Here is a 19,642-nt window from a genome sequence, read left to right as displayed (position 1 = left end):
TTTGAGGAAAATGATCCAATATTACATGTCTGTGAGTGGCAAAAGTATGTGAACCTTTGCTTTCAGTATCTGGTGTGACCCCCCCCCTTGTGCACCAATAGCTGCAACTAAATGTTTCCGGTAACTGTTGATCAGTCCTGCACACCGGCTTGGAGGAATTTAAGACCATTACTCTGTGCAGAACAGCTTCATCTCTGGGATGTTGGTGGGTTTCCTCACATGAACTACTCGCTTCAGGTCCTTCCACAACATTTCGATTGGATTAAGGTCAGGACGTTGACTTGGCCATTACAAAACATTAATTTTATTCTTCTTTAACCATTCTTTGCTAGAATGACTTGTGTGCTTAGGGTCGTTGTCTTGCAGTATGACCCACCTTCTCTTGAGATTCAGTTCATGGACAGATGTCCTGACATTTTCCTTTAGAATTTGCTGGTATAATTCAGAATTCATTGTTTCATCAATGATGGCAAGCTGTCCTGGCCCAGATGCAGCAAAACAAGCCCAAACCATGATACTACCACCACCATGTTTCACAGATGGGATAAGGTTCTTATGCTGGAATGCAGTGTTTTCCTTTCTCCAAAAATAACACTTCTCATTTAAACCAAAAAGTTCTATTTTGGTTTCATCCATCCACAAAACATTTTTCCAATAGCATTCTGGCTTGTCCACGTGATCTTTAGCAAACTGCAGATGAGCAGCAATGTTCTTTTTGGAGAGCAGTGGCTTTCGCCTTGCAACCCTGCCATGCACACCATTGTTGTTCAGTGTTCTCCTGATGGTGGATTCATGAACATTAACATTAGCCAATGTGAGAGGCCTTCAGATGCTTAGAAGTTACCCTGGGGTCCTTTGTGACCTCGCCGACTATTACACGCCTTGCTCTTGGAGTGATCTTCGTTGGTCGACCACTCCTGGGGAGGGTGACAATGGTCTTGAATTTCCTCCATTTGTACACAATCTGTCTGACTGTGGATTGGTGGAGTCCAAACTCTTTAATGTTTTGTAACCTTTTACAGCCTGATGAGCATCAACAACACTTTTTCTGAGGTCCTCAGAAATCTCCTTTGTTCGTGCCATGATACACTTCCACAAACGTGTGTTGTGAAGATCAGACTTTGATAGATCCCTGTTCTTTAAATAAAACAGGGTGCCCACTCACACCTGATTGTCATCCCATTGATTGAAAACACCTGACTCTAATTTCAGCTTCAAATTAACTGCTAATCCTAGAGATTCACATACTTTTGCCACTCACAGATATGTAATATTGGATCATTTTCCTCAATAAATAAATGACCAAGTATAATATTTTTGTCTCATTTGTTTAACTGGGTTCTTTTTATCTAGTTTTAGGACTTGTGTGAAAATCTGATGATGTTTTAGATCATATTTATGTAGAAATACAGAAAATTCTAAAGGGTTCACAAACTTTCAAGCACCACTGTACGTCTATAAGTGCCTGCACTCTGACAGGATACTTTGCCACCATGGATGTAGCAGAAGAAGCTAAACAAACTGCACTTAACGCCCAGGGACGCCTTCTGGGAGAACATCAGCAGATGCTAGCGGACCTCAACACATGAATGGCACAACTAGCTTCTGTGATGTTGCAGGCCCTCCTAGTGCATTCTGAGGCTCCTCCGAGCCCCACGCTGCAACTTCCTACTCCGGAAAGATTCGCTGGAGACACTAATGCATGTAAGGGTTTCTTGCTACAATGCTACATGTATTTCACTACTATGCCTAACCTGTTTGAAGAACATAAAATTGCAAAGTTCCTCTCTTTTCTCACTGGTAAGGCACTCTGATGGGCTAGTGCCGTTTGGTATCAAGGAGGGGAGCAAACAAAGTCATATGAGCAGTTTCTCACTCAATTCAAGAGGGTATCTGACCATGAACCCGAGGGAATTGAAGTAGGAGAGAGCCTTCTCACCATTTCACAAGGTTCCAGTAGCATGGCTGAATATGCCCTAGACTTCAGGACATTGGAGGCCACCAGTGGGTGGAATGATCCAGCATTAAAGGCAGTTTTTCGTCAAGGCCTGCATCCCGAGATTCTCAGCAAGCTCGCCTGCAGAGATGAACACTGTATTCTGGACTCACTCATCAACCTAGCCATTCACCTGGATCATCTATTGACACACCGCTCCTCCATTCAGGAAAGTGTGCAGCCAGTTCAGTCATCAGAAGGCTGTTCACCCATGGAGGTGTCACATACCCAGCTGACACATTCCAAACGTCTCAGGAGGAAACGGGAGGGCTTATGCTTTTACTGCGGGAGTGCCGAGCACCAGCTCAACCAGTGTCCCATCTGTCAGTCTCATGCAGCTCCCACAGCAGGTCCAGTATGTATTGTGAGTCCAACATGAACTTTCAATTCTAAATCGTTCAAGGTTCCTGTATTGTTAAAGTTGGCAAACTCCATGCACATCCTCTCTGCTTTTATCGATCGGGGCAGAGGGGAACTTTGTCAGCGAATCAGTTACCCAGCAGTTCAACCTGCCAACAACCTCTCTCCAAAGTGCACTCAGCATTTGTGCCATTGATGGAGGACCCATAGGAGAGGGTCTCGTCACTAGGCACGCCCCTCCCCCCTTCACATCCAGCTGGGGGCATTGTATTCAGAGTTCATCTCCCTCTACGTCACCTCTACTGAGAACCACAGCATCATCCTCGGTTACTCTTGGCTGCAAATTCATGACCCCTTGATCTCCTGGCAAAATAAAGAAATACTCCAGTGGTCACCCGCCTGCTTCCAGGGTTGCATCGCTTGACCCAAAGTCAGCATTTCATCTACCTTGGTGGAAAGTCCACAACCAGATTCCCTTGGCAGTGTCCCTGAATGTTATATGGATCTCAAGGAAGTATTTAGCAAGGGAAAAGCCTGTGGGTTACCACCTCATCGTCCATACAGCTACGCAATTGACTTGCTACCAGGTATGGCACCACCACAAGACTGTATCTACCCACTCTCCCAGAAGGAGCATGCAGCGATGGAAGAATATATTCAGGAGGCCCTCAAGCAAGGCTACATCCACCCTTCCAGATCTCCAGCTTCGGCAGGCTTCTTCTTTGTGGAAAAACAGGGTGGTGGTCTTTGGCCATGCATTGACTATAGAGGACTTAATCAGGTTTCCGTAAAGTATCCATATCCTCTTCCTCTGGTCCCAGCAGCCTCGGAGCAACTCAGGTCAGCTAAAATCTTTTCCAAGCTCGATTTACACAGTGCCCACAATCTCATAAGAATCAAAAGGGGCAATGAGTGGAAAACTGCCTTCAGCACTAACGCCGGCCATTTTGAATACCGGGTAATGCCTTATAGCCTTTCTTCAGCACCTAGCTTGTTCCAGTGCTTGATTAATGACGTTCTATGGGACATACTAGGCAAATATGCCATCATGTACATAGATGATATCCTCATCTACAGTGGTGCTTGAAAGTTTGTGAACCCTTTAGAATTTTCTATATTACTGCATAAATATGACCTAAAACATCATCGGATTTTCACACAAGTCCTAAAAGTAGATAAAGAGAAGCCAGTTAAACAAATGATACAAAAATATTATACTTGGTCATTTATTTATTGAGGAAAATGATCCAATATTACATGTCTGTGAGTGGCAAAAGTATGTGAACCTTTGCTTTCAGTATCTGGTGTGACCCCCTTGTGCAGCAATAACTGCAACTAAACATTTCCGGTAACTGTTGATCAGTCCTGCACACCAGCTTGGAGGAATTTTAGCCCATTCCTCCGTACAGAACAGCTTCAACTCTGGGATGTTGGTGGGTTTCCTCACATGAACTACTCGCTTCAGGTCCTTCCACAACATTTCAATTGGATTAAGTTCAGGACTTTGACTTGGCCATTCCAAAACATTAACGTTATTCTTCTTTAACCATTCTTTGGTAGAATGACTTGTGTGCTTAGGGTCGTTGTCTTGCTGCATGACCCACCTTCTCTTGAGATTCAGTTCATGGACAGATGTCCTGACATTTTCCTTTAGAATTTGCTGGTATAATTCAGAATTCATTGTTCCATCAATGATGGCAAGCTGTCCTGGCCCAGATGCAGCAAAACAGGCCCAAACCATGATACTACCACCACCATGTTTCACAGATGGGATAAGGTTCTTATGCTGGAATGCAGTGTTTTCCTTTCTCCAAACATGACGCTTCTCATTTAAACCAAAAAGTTTTATTTTAGTCTCGTCCATCCACAAAACATTTTTCCAAAAGCCTTCTGGCTTGTCCACGTGATCTTTAGCAAACTGCAGACGAGCAGCAATGTTCTTTTTGGAGAGCAGTGGCTTTCTCTTTGCAACCCTGCCATGCACACCATTTGTTGTTCAGTGTTATCCTGATGGTGGACTCATGAACATTAACATTAGCCAATGTGAGAGAGGCCTTCAGTTGCTTAGAAGTTACCCTGGGGTCCTTTGTGACCTCGCCGACTATTACACACCTTGCTTTTGGAGTGATCCTTGTTGGTCAACCACTCCTGGGGAGGGTAACAATGGTCTTGAATTTCCTCCATTTGTACACAATCTGTCTGACTGTGGATTGGTGGAGTCCAAACTCTTTAGAGATGGTTTTGTAACCTTTTCCAGCCTGATGAGCATCAACAACACTTTTTCTGAGGTCCTCAGAAATCTCCTTTGACCATGCCATGATACACTTCCACAAACATGTGTTGTGAAGATCAGACTTTGATAGATCCCTGTTCTTTAAATAAAACAGGGTGCCCACTCACACCTGATTGTCATCCCATTGATTGAAAACACCTGACTCTAATTTCACCTTCAAATTAACTGCTAATCCTAGAGATTCACATACTTTTGCCACTCACAGATATGTAATACTGGATCATTTTCCTCAATAAACAAATGACCAAGTATAATATTTTCATCTCATTTGTTGAACTGGGTTCTCTTTATCTACTTTTAGGACTTGTGTGAAAATCTGATGATGTTTTAGGACATATTTATGCAGAAATATAGAAAATTCTAAAGGGTTCACAAACTTTCAAGCACCACTGTACTCTCCAGACGAAGCAACCCATGAGGATCACATTAGAGCGGTTCTCAATCGCTTGCTTAAGGACCACCTCTACGTCAAAGTGGAAAAATGTGAGTTCCATCAGAAATTTATCTCCTCCTTAGGCTATGTCATCAGTGCTGAAGGGGTTAGCATGGACTCACCCAAGGTCTCAGCGGTCACCTCCTGGCCCACTCCCAATTCTATCAAGGAACTCCAATGTTTCCTGGGTTTCGCAAACTTCTATCGCCGTTTCATTAGGGGTTTCAGCATGATTGCCACTCCCTTAACTGCCCTGCTCAAGAAGGGACCCAAGCAGCTCCAGTGGAACCCCGCAGCAGAAGAAGCCTTCAGTTGTCTGAAGCAAGCTTTCACCTCTGCTCCAGTGTTACAGCACCCCAACCCGTGGAAGCCCTTCATCCTTGAGGTAGATGCATCTGATACTGGAGTAGGGGCCATTTTGTCACAATGTTTTGGGAAGAAGTTGAAAACTCATCCTGTAGCCTTCTTTTCCAGAAAAAACTCATCTGCGAAAGAAATTATGATGTGAGGAACAGAGAGCTTGTCAGCAATCGGGGCCCTCAGTTCATCTCACACTTTTGGACATGCTTCATGGAAAGACTGGGGGTGTCAGTGAGTTTCATGTCCGGGTCTCATCCCCAGTCAAATGGCCAAGTAGAAAGAGTGAATCAAAAAATTGGCTGCTTCTTAAGGATTTTCTGTATGCATGACCAGGGGGACTGGGCATGATTCCTCCCATGGGCCAAGTATGCACAGAATTCCCTGAAACACTCCGCAACTCAGTTGACACCATTTCAGTGCATACCAGGGGCGTAGCTAGGATTTTTCAAAGGGGAGGTCACACTGACTGGCAGCCTGAGTACATTAGAACTGAGTACTAGAAACAGCACACTAAAACTTAGCTTCGAAGCCACAAAATGCAACTTTGATGGAAAAAAATATAATAAATTGCTTACCTCTCTTCATGTTGAAAGGAGGAGGAAAGTTTCACTTGTTTTGACATGGCGAATTATTAACACGAGGAAATACTCATAATTCACAACTCAAAAGACTGCAGCTACACTGGCAGCTTGACCATGCTTTCTAGTGTGATCATGTTGCGCTTGCGCAGAACTGGGTTTTTGCTCCCAAACCACAGGAAGTCCATACAAGGTTACAGAAATCCAAATGAGGCTGCGGTGACAATCTAGTTTTAAAAAATGTTAGAAAAATTACAGTGGGTGCTTTTCTAATATTCTTATGCGGCTATTGAAAAAAAAATATGGTCCAACAAAGGGGGGAGTCACCCCAGGATCCCCCCCCAGCTACGCCCTTGCATACTCGGCTACCAGCCACTTTGTTCCCGTGGAACAATGCGCCCAGCCATGTACAAGCAGTAGAAGATTGGTTTTCATGCAGCCAGACAATATGGGAAGAGGTCCACCAGCATCAAGAAACCATCAGTGCTTGGTATAAGGAGTATGCTGATAAACTGGCAAACAATTCAGACTTTTCTCCAGGCGACAGAGCATGGGTGGCAACAAGGAACCTAAGAGAACCTAACACCTGTATAAAGCTCCAGCCACGATACATCGGAACATTCAAGGCCATACATTGCAAAAACAAGGTCTTGTACCATCTGGAACGCCCCCATCACAGCAGTTTAACACCCACATTTCACATCTCCAGTCTGAAACCTGCTATCCCAGGGCCCCTTGCTGAGAACGCACCGGTCCAGGAGTACCCAGCTCTCAACATAGATGGTGAACCTGTCTACCAGGTAAATAAGATCCTCAACTCAAGACAAAAAGGGGGACAAATTGAGTACCTGGTACATTGGGAGGGGTCACATTCTAGACCCACTTCTCAAGCAAGAATTCCACACTCTACATCCTGACAAGCCAGCACCCAGAGGTAGGGGGTGTTCCAGGAAGAATGTAGCTCCCAGAGGGAGCTCCTCAGGGGGGGTTCTGTCAGTAAATTGACTGAGAATGCTCTGACTACAAACATAGACACCTCAAACTACAATCTCCAAGTTTCACAGCACCCTCTGTCTCCCAATTATGGAGTTCAGCTGACACTCATTTCTCCTAATCACCGCTCTCCCTATTTAAGCCTCTCACACATGCCACTTCAGTGCAAAGTATTGTTCTGCTCCATTCAGTTCATACCAAGCCTTGTTTACTCTGACCGCTTCTCGTTTTCTGACTCTTTGCTCACTCTTTCACATTTTCGCCCTTTGTCCTCTTTCTACCATGTTGTTTGCTGATCACCGACCCTTGCTTGTTACTGACTATGATTCCAGTCTCTCGTTTTGGCTTTGTTTACAGTTTGCTTCATGCCGCCTTATGCACGTACAGCTTGTTGCTAGTTCAGAATGCTCGCCTGTCTGCCGCAGAACGGTAGGGGCCCTGGCGGTAAGCTGCGGTAAGGGTGCAGTTACAACTTGCAGCCATGGGGGCAGCATAACACTGAAGTAGGCTTTGTCAGTGGCCGCCAAAACATGTGCGCCCGCCATCTCTCCCTCTCCTTTCATTGATAATCGGCGATTTGGTGATAGCAAATTACCTCTATTGCTAACTAATAACAGAGACAATTGAATGCATACAAGTTGATAATTGCACGCCACAAACTTGAGCAGATGCGCCAATTTCTCCTCTCACCTCCTTTCCTCCACGCAGCTGTTAAAAAAAATTGCAATTGCACAATTTGTTTGGCATGCCCCGTCACTTAATTTTTTGTACAGACACTGCTGTTGTTTTGTAGGTGAAGACAGTTCGAAGCGGCCAGGCTTCGTCAACATCAGCAGCAACTGCAAGAACAATCTGTACTACTGGCAGAGGAGAATGAAGAAGAGCCAGAGTGCATGGCAGTACCAACAAGCAGTAGTGTTGGTACTGAGTTTGCATCAGATGCGCTGTGGAGCACACCCATGAATGTGGAGGATAGCAGTGACACCAGTGACTCTTACATTGAGGAAAACGACCCACAAAGCTCACTAAAGGACTTTTTATAACACTGGGCCTTAAAACACCAGATTACACACTCTGCACTTGATGACCTTCTTGTAGGATTAAAAGCCAATGGACACACAGAGTTGCCTTCAACAGCAAGAACCCTTCTCTCAACCCCAAGAGACATCAGGTCAACTCCGGTATCAGGAATGGAGTATGTTCACTTTGGTTTAAGGAGAGCTATTGAAGCACAACTAAACCACTACCCACAAGAGGTTCTGAAAAAAATAACCACCCTGGAGTTGTCTCTGAACATTGATGGTGTTCCACTGTTCAAAAACAGCAAGACCACTCTGTGGCCTGTCTTGTGTGCCATCCATCTGAGTCCAACTCATGTTTTTCCTGTCACCTTAACATCTGGCCCTGCTAAACCTAATGATTTGGAGTTTCTCAATGATGTGGTTGCAGAAATGAAGGATCTGCTTGAAAACGGAATTCAAGGGAAAATGGTTGTCATGTGCTGTGTTGTATGTGATGCGCCTGCCAAGGCAATGGTCAAAGCAACAAAACTGTGCACAGGATACTATGGATGTGACAAATGTGCACAGAAAGGGACATGGGAAGACGGCCGTGTAACATACCCTGATGTCCAAAGCACCCTGCGAACCAATGACCTGTTCAGAAGAGAGATGGCTGTCAAGGAAACTGAGGGCTATACAGTGTCCCCATTCCTGCAACTTCCCATTGATATGATCAAAATGTTTCCCATTGATTACATGCACCAAGCTTGTTTAGGTGTCATGAGGAAACTGTTAGTGGAATGGGTGAGGGGAAGCAGGAAGGTGAGACTGTTGACTACACAGCTCCAAGAGCTCAGCAGAAGACTGTGTGGTTTGAGAGAATCTATATACCAAGTTGCTTTACCAGAAAGCCCAGGAGCTTGGAAGAAGTCGACCGCTGGAAAGCTACAGAGCTGCGCCAGTTTGCCCTGTATACAGGAAAAGTAGTGCTCAAGGGCATTCTGTCCAGGCCACTGTACAGGCATTTCATGGCTTTCAGTGTGGCACTGAACATTTTGGTTTCTCCCAACCTAGCCGGCAAGTATGCAGACTAAACCTGATGGTGTATTTTGTGTCACAGACTGCAGAGCTGTATGGCAGACACTTCATGGTGTATAATGTGCACAGCATGCTCCATTTAACAGATGAAGCAGAGACCTTTGGATGCCTTGATGCATGCAGTGCCTTCCGGTTTGAAAACTACTTGGGCAAGCTGAAACGTCTGGTCCGATCAGGGAATAGACCACTAATTCAAGTGGCTAAAAGGCTCTCGGAGATGGACCAGGATCAGACTCCCACAGCTCCAGCACCGAAAAAGAAAACCCGAAGACCAAACAATGCGTACATTTTGGCAGGTGCCAAATGTTGTGAGGCCATTGAAGAAAGGAATGACATGGTTTTGTGCAAGGTCTTTCAGAGGGTGGATCCTCTGTTCACAGATCCTTGTGATTCAAGAATCATTGGGTGCTTCAGAGTGAAAAGGAGTCAGTGTGTCATGAAGCTGGTGCCAGAATGTGAACTCACAAAACAGGCCTTGATGATTGAGGAGCCACAGAAACAGACTAATGTTTTCATGACAGTCCTGCATGATTTTTAGGAGACATCCACACACGCAATTTAACCATCACAATGATTTTTTTGGAGGAATTCTTTTTAGGGTAAATGCTGTGTACACTTGCAAAATATGATGCAAAATGTGTTTTGCTAATGGAAGATTCTGTGTTTTAGCCATGTAAAAAGGATGGATTGGGAAAATATGTCCATCTTAATGCCATGTTTATTTGTAATGTTTTCTTAAAACCAAATAGACTGTTTCACACCTACAGGAGTTTTCATAGGCCAGCCAAGGGAACTAATACCTTTTGCTCCATTTTCCTTGCTAATGATGCCTTTGTTTTCACAGATGAGCTTCACTGTTGTTGAGTTCACAGACAATGCTATTGAGGTTGTGCCATCTTCATGGCTTGGACACACTTCTGAGGTACGAGTCTTTTTTTTTGTCGATACATAGCAAATATGTATGCTTACATATATGCCTATATACTTTTGATAGCAAATATATATATGCTTGTTCTATATATTTTTTAAATTATATATATTTAGCATGGCATGGTCTGCTACTGGACGACACACAATGTGCGATTGCGTGTTGTGACGTGCCGAGCACCAAATACAACTTGGGCCAAACATCCCGTTAAGAAAACCTGGTACGAAACAGGTGAGCTATCGCTCCTATGCACTACATGGAATATACTGTGGAATATACTGAATTGTTCTCTCTATGGCAGCACTGTTTTTTTTTTTTTTGTGCTACTGACTAAAAGTCATTTTCCATAGATTCATACGCCAAAGCTGAACAGAAGTGTTTGCAATTGATGGAGTCCTCAAGTGTTGAGACAGAGGATGATGTGAACACTTTTGCAATAAGGCAGCGTAAGCGCCCAAGGAGGTTTGTCTCCGAATCCTCTGATGATGGTAAGCTCTCTTCACTAATGACAACATTAGTTACTCAAGTCTGTGTTCATTTTCAAGTCATTTACAAGAAATTTACATTGCACATTGTATGGTCTTTCCTTCCAGATGATTCTGCTCCAGTGGTAGCAGCAACCAAGAAGCAACCCAAGACTCTGACTGTGCCTGGAAGCCCTGGGTGTAAGTTAACAGTTCCCAAATCATCATTCATAGCTTGGAGCTAACATTCATGATGAATAACCGGTGCATATTACGTGACTGATCTGATGTTTGTGTGCTCTTTTCAGGTCGGCAGGACCCAATGCCCCTACCACCACAATGTAAGTGTAAGTGTTTTTCAATTTATTTGTAAATGTCTAATGTATTATCATAGGTTCTTCTTTTGCGAATACCATGTATAAGAACCCCCCCCAATAAATGACTTAACATCCATATGCACCATCTTTTCAGGGTCAACACCAGCCGGGACTGGAGCCAGTCCTCACCACCCTAGCCCAAGTCCTGTTGACCCTGTTCAAGGTACAGTTGCTTTCAAGTTCCCATTTACAGATGTTGGAATACAAAGTCATGAACAGGAAAACTAACATTTTCTTTTTGAAAACTTCAGCCAGCAGCCAGGCACTACACCCAATTCAGTCAGCCAGGCACCTCCAAGAATCACTGGAAACCTCTTTTGACTCTGTTCAAGGTACAGTTGCTTTCAAGTTCCCGTTTACAGATGTTGGAATACAAAATCATGAACAGGAAAACTAATATTTTCTTTTTGAAAACTTCAGCCAGCAGCCGGGCGCTTCATGACGGACAGGGTGTCTCGGCTATCGCAGCCATGTTATGAGAAGTAAGTACTTTTATACACACTTAACTAGTTCACTCACTCAGGAAAGTACATTATAAATTACAACTTCCATCACATTTGTTCCCATAGTCACAGAGGCCCACATGAGTCGCTTGATGCGGAGGATCGAAGCTAAGTTTGACAGGACCGAGGCTAGGTTTGACAAGATCGAGTCATTGGTGGAGACCAACGCCCCGACACACACGCCTCAACTCCAGCAAGAAGATGTGGTGTTGGCTAAACCATGCAGCATGGTGATGGAGCTGCTGGAGTTGGATAGGAGTCTGGAACAACCAGACAAGAGGAACAAGATGGTAATTTGCCCTGTCTGTCTGTCTGTCTATAATGTGTGTGTGTGTATTGTATAAGCTCGCTACAGTAATTTTCATTGTATAATTATTTTTATTTTTTTACAGCAACATTTTCTTGAAACTGTCGGAGGGACAGGTTTAGGGGCAGCCATTCACCGTATGCTACGCCGAGTGGCAAATAATGAGGTACTCGCCCAGTACAGCGTGCGGGGCAGACGGGCCAAAATGTCCTTTGATGACCTCATTCTGTGCAAGATTATAAAGGGTAAGTGTTTATATATTGATCACATCACTTTTATGCCATGCTTGACTGACTAGGTTTTGATGTGTAACTTTCCTTTATTTTGCCTTCTAGCTGCATGTGTCAAAAAATTTCCTGGCCATACGGAAGCTGAAATGGAGGAATGCCTTGGGCAGACTCTAAAATTTGCACCACACAGACGGTATACTTCTGCTCTCTAATTTGGTGCAATCACAGAAATTTCGTGGTTGGTAGTAGGGTGGTTTATCATGCTTTTGTGGACATGTGCTCATTGTTCTTGTTTTCAAACATTTGTTCCTTTTTCTTTTCAGATCAGCTGGTCAGCAGCAACGGATGGACAATTGAATTGTGAACAGTGAATTTTTATTCTTTTTTTGTGAACAGTGATTTTTATTCTATTTTTTTGTGAAGTGATTTTTTTTATTCTATTTTGTTTTTGTTATTGAATGCACAGTTACACTTTAAAAAACTGTTATTTCTATTTTATTCTGTTTTGAATGTGTTTTATTGAATACACCGTTTCAGAAACTTTTCTATTTTATTCTGTTTTGTATATATATGATTGTTTTATTGAATGCACCGTTACACTTTCAGAAACTTTTCTATTTTATTTTCAAACATTTTTTTTAATTCAAATTTGTTATTGATATTTTATCTCATTAAACTTTCAAGACCTGCCAAATTTGCCTGTTCATTCATCACTGACAGTTTTCTCATGTAGATGTGCTAGCAGTTATGTGTTGATGTTGCTAATTGGTTGCAAGCAAAATCTAACTAAAACATAACATTCTACAACGTCAGGGGGACGTTAGGCTAACATTCAGGGAGCCAAACATGCAACCAGCAAGGTTAGGGGAAGGGCAGGGGAAGGTTGTTGTTGTAACCAACAGGAAACGTTTGGGCAACGTCAGAAAAACTTTCCATGGCAACCACGTGGCAACCAAACCTAACGTATATGCACCATATAGGCAACCAAAGGCGTACGTGCCCAGAACGTTCTGGGAACGTAAAATTGTTACTAGGGATGTGCATCGTATAGTTCTCAGAACAACAAAAAAAACAACCAAACATAACGTTGTGTGGAGGTTATAGTGTAACCAAATGATAACGTTTCAGTTGGTTAGTTACCTCAACGTTTTGGGGACGTTTGGCTTCATTAGGTTTCTGCATAACCATGAGGAAACGTTCTCTAAATGTTAGTTGTTGGTTACGTTCTAACAAACCTTTAGAGAACCATAGGCTAACGGTACATTAACGTTCTGTGTTACTAGGGACTGTCCTTTCTCTGCTGTCTACACTTCCCTTCTTCCTTTCCCTTATTAAGCTTAGCCTACTGCTACGTTGTTAATCGTAATCTCATTTGTTTTTCTAGCTGCCTGCAAGACGTATTACGAAACCTTACGCAGGAGCTACAGGTACCAGCAGCCTGATCTTTCGTTGCAGGCGGAAGCAATGAAGAAGTCGGCTCGTAGTCGCTCCAGAAGAAAGAGGGTAAGATTTTTCAGTTTTGGTCAATGTGACTTTTTTTTCAGTGTTTTTCATGTGTTGTGTCCATACGCAGTGCATTGCTCAGTACTTATTCTCTTTATCGATCGTTTTTACAGCTGTTTGACGCGAGACAAGGTGTCCTTGCTATGGACGAGATGGATGTATGGCAGTGTGCTACCGTATACCTGATGTCGGATGAGGAAGATGGGGTGGTGGATGGGGTGTCTGGGTGGATCGTTAAGCCTCCGCCGTCCCGTAACCCGGAGCTCAGCAAACTCTGTGCTACGCTGCAATCAAGGCTTGAGGCAGATCTGAAGTACAGGGCAACCCACCACAGACGACTGCATGTCGGTCCGATGCCGCCTGCTCCCCACAGCTCAGAGACCGCAAGCATGCACTTCACGGAGCTGTAGGACTAAAATACGGCGCTTATTTGCTTTTGTTTAGTTTTGTATCCTGCACATCTCTCTTGCACTAGAGAATGTATAGGCAACTACTGTTTGTCTTTGACCGAATGCTGCCATTTTGTTTATTTTTTAACGTCTTGTACTTACTGATTTTGAAAATAAAGCTCTTTTTTGATACAACGTTCCTTGCAAATTTTCCTTCCTCAAGAAATGTGTGTCATTGATAGGATAACAATGACATGAATATACAGCATCATAGCTAATCATAACCACAACAGATATATATAGGTTGTGGTTATGATGACCCAGGGTGACCAATAGCCTAGGCCTAGTGGCATCTGCCAACCAATCATGAGTGATTTCTTTGGTTTAAAAGTAGTTTTCATCCAATACTGAGTGAGGAAATTCGAGGCAAGCCAGGCAATTCTCGGACCACGCGCGGTTTTGCTGCTATTCATATGCAAATAGGCTACCCCGTGAGGAGAGGAGGGCCGGAGGATTTTGCTATCTGGGGCGAGTGCTCCCAAGTGCTACCTGGTGGTCGTTTGGGTACATTGCAGCTCAGTTCAAAACAGATGAGGTACGTACCGCGTCTATGGAGCACTTGCATGTGACGTCACAGCCGATCCAGATTGTGACAGATGCCATCTTGTCGGTCAAACACCATATTTCCGCCTTCTACTTCTGCACTCGTGTACAGAATGGATCAATTTCAACCGACGGACTACACGGCTCATTTTTCTAATGAACAGATAACTAGATATATCTCATCTCATCTCATTATCTCTAGCCGCTTTATCCTTCTACAGGGTCGCAGGCAAGCTGGAGCCTATCCCAGCTGACTACGGGCGAAAGGCGGGGTACACCCTGGACAAGTCGCCAGGTCATCACAGGGCTGACACATAGACACAGACAACCATTCACACTCACATTCACACCTACGGTCAATTTAGAGTCACCAGTTAACCTAACCTGCATGTCTTTGGACTGTGGGGGAAACCGGAGCACCCGGAGGAAACCCACGCGGACACGGGGAGAACATGCAAACTCCACACAGAAAGGCCCTCGCCGGACCCGGGGTTCGAACCCAGGACCTTCTTGCTGTGAGGCGACAGCGCTAACCACTACACCACCCTAACTAGATATATGTCTAAAATAAACAATCTACAGATTAGTGACCCTTATGGCTTACCGGATGGAGTTTTCACGACCGGATTTTGAACTGCCAGCGGAATACCCAGACGTGTATAATTACCTCATTAACTTTCCCTCGCTGTTCAGTGGTGAAGCACTGCGTGCCTATAAATCTCTGGACAGTTATCTTTACAGAAATTCAGGATTTGTCAGCGACTCAGATGTGGCATCTTGTAAACAAGAATCCTCATTGGATGGGTAAGTCACTTAAGTATTGAGTATAGCACTGACCAGCCGATTATAGAATAGAATAAGGTAATTCCAGCTGTAATTCCAAATCATCCGTCTTGTTTACATGGATCTGGCGTTGGAGAAATAGAGGCTTAGCAGTGGAGATTTGAGTGACTGTTTTCTGAGCTTAGTCAACAGGCCGGCTCTGCAGCCTCGCTTTTGCTTCCGCTCCCGGCGCCGCCTCCTTCGCTTTGCCTCCGATAACAATCCACGGAGACCCCGCTGGTCTCGCTATCTCGTCCGGAATGTTGTGCATGCAATGGAAATCACTACAAACCGTCATTTTCTGCTGGAAACCAATGTCCAGTAAGTCCATATGGTTGTAGTGGATATTGAAGTCCGGTACAGACGAACAACACGCAAAAATACACACAAAAAACATAAATGTGCACAGGTAGGGAGAGCTTGTAGCTGCAGCCGTTGTAGTAGAATTGTATATAGTAGGGTTTTCCAGAAGAAAAGGTAGAAGTAAAAGTAGAAGTAGAAGGCGGAATATGGCGTTTGACCGACAAGATGGCATCTGTCACAATCTGGATCGGCTGTGACGTCACATGCAAGTGCTCCATACTGCGTGCTTGCCTCGTCAATGCGGGCACATTGAACTCGCAACAGCAGTACATCCGTAAGTGCCTGCACTCTGTCACCATGACATTCATATCCAAGATGACATTCATGTCACTGTATGTAAACTTCTGACCATAAACTGTATGTAGTCTTGGAAAACAAGTTGACCCAGTCAATTCTGTTACTTATTATTTACAGGCCCTTGGGGCCATATGTTGAATTTATGAATTTGTGGATTTCATCTCAGACCTGGCCATTTCCTTAGACAAAGCTTTAGTTGTTGGAGATTTTAATATTCATTTTGATAACCCTGAAGATCCTCTGAAAACAGCATATGTGTCCATTTTAGATTCAGTAGGGGTTAATCAGAATGTCATAGGACCTACCCATAATGGTGGTCACACTCTCGATCTAATACTAACATTCGGGTTAAATATACAAAATATAGTCACACTTCCACAGTCTGAAGTTCTCAGATCATTATCTCATCTTATTCAAAATATATCTAAGGAAAAATATATATGCACCTCACCACGCTACTGTATTAAACGTACATTCACTTCAACTCGCCCGAATAATGGCCCGGTTCTACTGGCCAAGGATTCACGGGGATGTTTGGTGGTGATATGCAGCATGCCGCGAATGCCAACTAGTAAATCCCGTGGCCACTCCAAAAGTGCTTTTGCACCCTCTCCCTCTAATCGAGACCCCCTTCAAGAGAATTGGTATGGATCTTGTCGGACCATTAGATCGGTCAGCACAAGGATATCACTTTATTTTAGTTCTGGTGGACTATGCAATGTGATATCCGGAAGCGGTGCCTCTCCGCAATATTTCAGCATGCAGTATTGCAGAGGCACTCTTCTGCATTATCTCCCGAGTCAGGATTCTGAAAGAAATCCTGACTGATCAAGGCACTACCTTTATGTCATGAACACTTCACGAGCTGTATAGGTTATTGGGAATTAAATCTATCCGCACTAGTGTCTATCACCCACAAACGGATGGTTTAGTGGAGAGGTTTAATCAGACACTTAAAAATCTAATTTGAAAGTTTGTAATCGAGGATGCATGAAATTGGGATAAGTGGCTCGAGCCTGTTATTTGCAGCACGAGAGGTCCCGCAAGCCTCCACAGGCTTCTCACCATTTTAATTATTATATGGGCGTAAGCCTCATGGCATTTTGGATGTGCTGTGGGAAAATTGGGAGGAGGGATCTGCAACAAGTAAGAATGAAATTCAGTATGTTTTTGATCTGCACGCAAAGCTCCACACCCTCACATGCTTAACCCAGGAGAATTTGTGGCAGGCACAAGAATGTCAAGCCTGGCTGTACAACAGGGGCATGTGCCTTAGAGGGTTCACCCTGGAAAATAAAGAACTCGTATTATTGCCCACTTCGAGCTCCAAATGAGTTGCCAAGTGGCAAGGGCCCTTCGAGGTCACATGGTGATTTGGGGACATTGACTATGAGGTGAGGCAAACACATGAGGGAGGGGCACTGCAAATATACCACCTCAACCTGCTAAAATATTGCAACGAGATGGTCCCTGTGGCATTGATGTCGGTAGTTCCAGAGAAGGCAGAGCTGGGGCTGGAGGTCAAAAAATTAACTACTCAAAGCACTCCAGTCTCCTGTGGAGACCACCTCTCACCAGCCCAACTCACAGAGGTTGCAAGAGGAATTTTCTGACATGTTCTCATCCCTTCCCAGTTACACCCACCTCATAGAACACCACATTGAAATGCCCCCAGGGGTGGTGGTGCATAGCCGCCCATACCGCTTACCTAAACACAAAAAAAGGTGGTTTGGGATGAACTCAAGGCCATGCTCAACAGGGGTATAATTGAGGAGTCATACAGTGACTGGAGCAGCCTGGTGGTCCAGGTCTCCAAGGCCAATTGGTCGGTCCGATTCTGTGTGGACTACAGAAAATTCAACGTGGTGTCTAAATTTGACGCATACCCAATGCCTCGCATTGATGAGTTGCTTGATCGATTAAGCACTGCTCAATTTTATTCAACACTGGATTTGACAAAGGGATATTGGCAGATCCCCTTGACTCCTCTATCCCAATGGAAAATGGCCTTTTCCACACCGGTCAGATTAGACCAATTTGTCATACTTCCTTTTGGGCTATTTGGGGCTCCCGCTATGTTCCAGCAGCTCATGGACAAGATCCTCCACCCCCATGCCACCTATGTGGCAGCCTACCTTGATGACATCATCACACATAGCAATGATTGGCCACGGCACATAGAACACCTAAGGGCCATCCTAGAGTCGCTGAGGCATGTGGGTCTCACAACTAACCCAAAAAAGTGTGCAACTGGGCGGGTGGAAGCACGGTATCTGGGTTTCCACTTGGGTCATGGGCAGGTGCGTCCCCAAATTGACAAGACAGCAGCTATTGTGGCCTGCCCAAGGCCCAAGACCAAAAAGGGGGTAAGACAGTTCCTGGGGCTGGCTGGCTACTATCGCAAGTTCATACCTAATTATTTGGACATCACCAACCCACTGACTGGTCTCACTAAAAAGGGAGCACCAGATCTGGTCCAGTGGATGGAGCAGTGCCAACAGGCCCTCACTAAGGTAAAAGCTGCACTGTGTGTGGGGCCACTCTTACATTCCCCTGACTTCTCCACAGACACACACATCGGACAGAGGGCTGGGGGCCGTTCTGTCCCAGAAAGTGGAGAGTGAGGAATGTCCAGTGCTGTACATCAGCCACAAGCTCTCAATACGTGAAAGCAAATACAGCACCATCAAGAAGGAGTGCCTGCCCATCAAGTGAGTAGTCCTCACTCTCCGATACTACCTGCTGGGGCACCCTTTCACCCTCTGTTCGGACCATGCGCCCCCCAGTGGCTCCACCACATGAAGGATGCCAATGGGCGAAACAACCGTTGGTATCACGCCCTCCATCCATTTAAATTGGAGGTGGTCCACAGGCCAGGGGCGCAGATGGTAATGGTGGACTTCCTGTCTTGTCAGGGGGGGTCCGCTGCAGGCCAGACAGCTCCCCGGCCTGAGTCAGGCAGTGGGGGTATGTGGCAGCGGGGGCGTGGCCAAGCATCAGTTTGTGAATGGAGGGCGGGGTCAGGGAACGTGAGTGGCAAACTCAGTACACCTGTTGTTGATTAATGTTGTGTTTGTGTATTTTGCAGTGAAGACGGAAGGTAGAAAAGGAGGTAGAGAGCGATGTGAGGGAAGCTCTCCCCATGAGAAAATTGTGTGTGCGCGTGTGCAACCACACCAAGTAAAGCTGAAAAGCAAAATTTAATAAAATAAAGTTGTCTGTGAACATCATCTCCCACCTGCCACGCTTCAGTATTCCACCCACATCAGGTAAATGCTACAGAGTTGTATTGTCATTCCTACGGCTACGAGGAAGACAATTTTGGAGAGAATCCATTATGGACACCAATGCCAAGTTAAGTGTATAGAAAGGGCTACCCAATCTGTTTGGTGGCCCAAAATGTCAGAAGACAATAAAAACAAAAGTACAGCAGTGTGAATTCTGTAGGGAACACACAGAGAAAAGAGCTTTTAATGTCAGTTGAGCTCCCATTCAGACCATGGCAGAAACTCACTATTGATTTGTGAGAGTTTAAAAAGCAGAGCTATTTAGTAGTGTCAGACTATTATTCCAGATGTCTGGAGATTATTTACCAACAACTACAAGGAGCCAGGTAGTGTCCAGGCTTAAAGCTACATTTGCACATTATGACATTTCTGAAGTGTTAGTGAGTGATAATGGACCCCAGCTAGCTTCAGCAGAAATGAGGGAATGTAGCAGGGAGTATGACCTTCTTCAGGTTAC

General features: G+C 44.6%; 1 protein-coding gene across 1 annotated transcript; it reads left to right on the top strand.

Moving 5' to 3' along the window:
- Nucleotides 1–1,431: 1,431 nt before the first annotated feature.
- LOC132873343 (uncharacterized) lies at nt 1,432–13,299 on the top strand. Its single transcript, XM_060908816.1, has 13 exons — nt 1,432–1,704; nt 9,957–10,034; nt 10,157–10,271; nt 10,391–10,528; nt 10,634–10,705; nt 10,813–10,851; nt 10,976–11,044; nt 11,133–11,213; nt 11,302–11,363; nt 11,451–11,674; nt 11,777–11,936; nt 12,027–12,114; nt 12,245–13,299. The coding sequence occupies exons 1-9, from the start codon at nt 1,699–1,701 to the stop codon at nt 11,358–11,360; spliced, it is 657 nt and encodes a 218-aa protein (XP_060764799.1). The 5' UTR covers nt 1,432–1,698; the 3' UTR covers nt 11,361–11,363; nt 11,451–11,674; nt 11,777–11,936; nt 12,027–12,114; nt 12,245–13,299.
- The last annotated feature ends 6,343 nt before the right edge of the window (nt 13,300–19,642 follow it).

Source organism: Neoarius graeffei, chromosome 25 (genome assembly GCF_027579695.1).
Source record: "Neoarius graeffei isolate fNeoGra1 chromosome 25, fNeoGra1.pri, whole genome shotgun sequence".
In the NCBI taxonomy this organism is placed as follows: Eukaryota; Metazoa; Chordata; class Actinopteri; order Siluriformes; family Ariidae; genus Neoarius; species Neoarius graeffei.
This window is presented reverse-complemented; position numbering and strand designations above follow the sequence as displayed.

Excerpts from the sequence above, each read along its gene's own strand:
- LOC132873343 (XM_060908816.1), top strand. Across the intron at positions 10,035-10,156 it reads GGCTTGGACACACTTCTGAG|CATGGCATGGTCTGCTACTG; the intron begins GTACGAGTCTTT and ends ATATATATTTAG. Across the intron at positions 11,214-11,301 it reads CTCTTTTGACTCTGTTCAAG|CCAGCAGCCGGGCGCTTCAT; the intron begins GTACAGTTGCTT and ends TGAAAACTTCAG.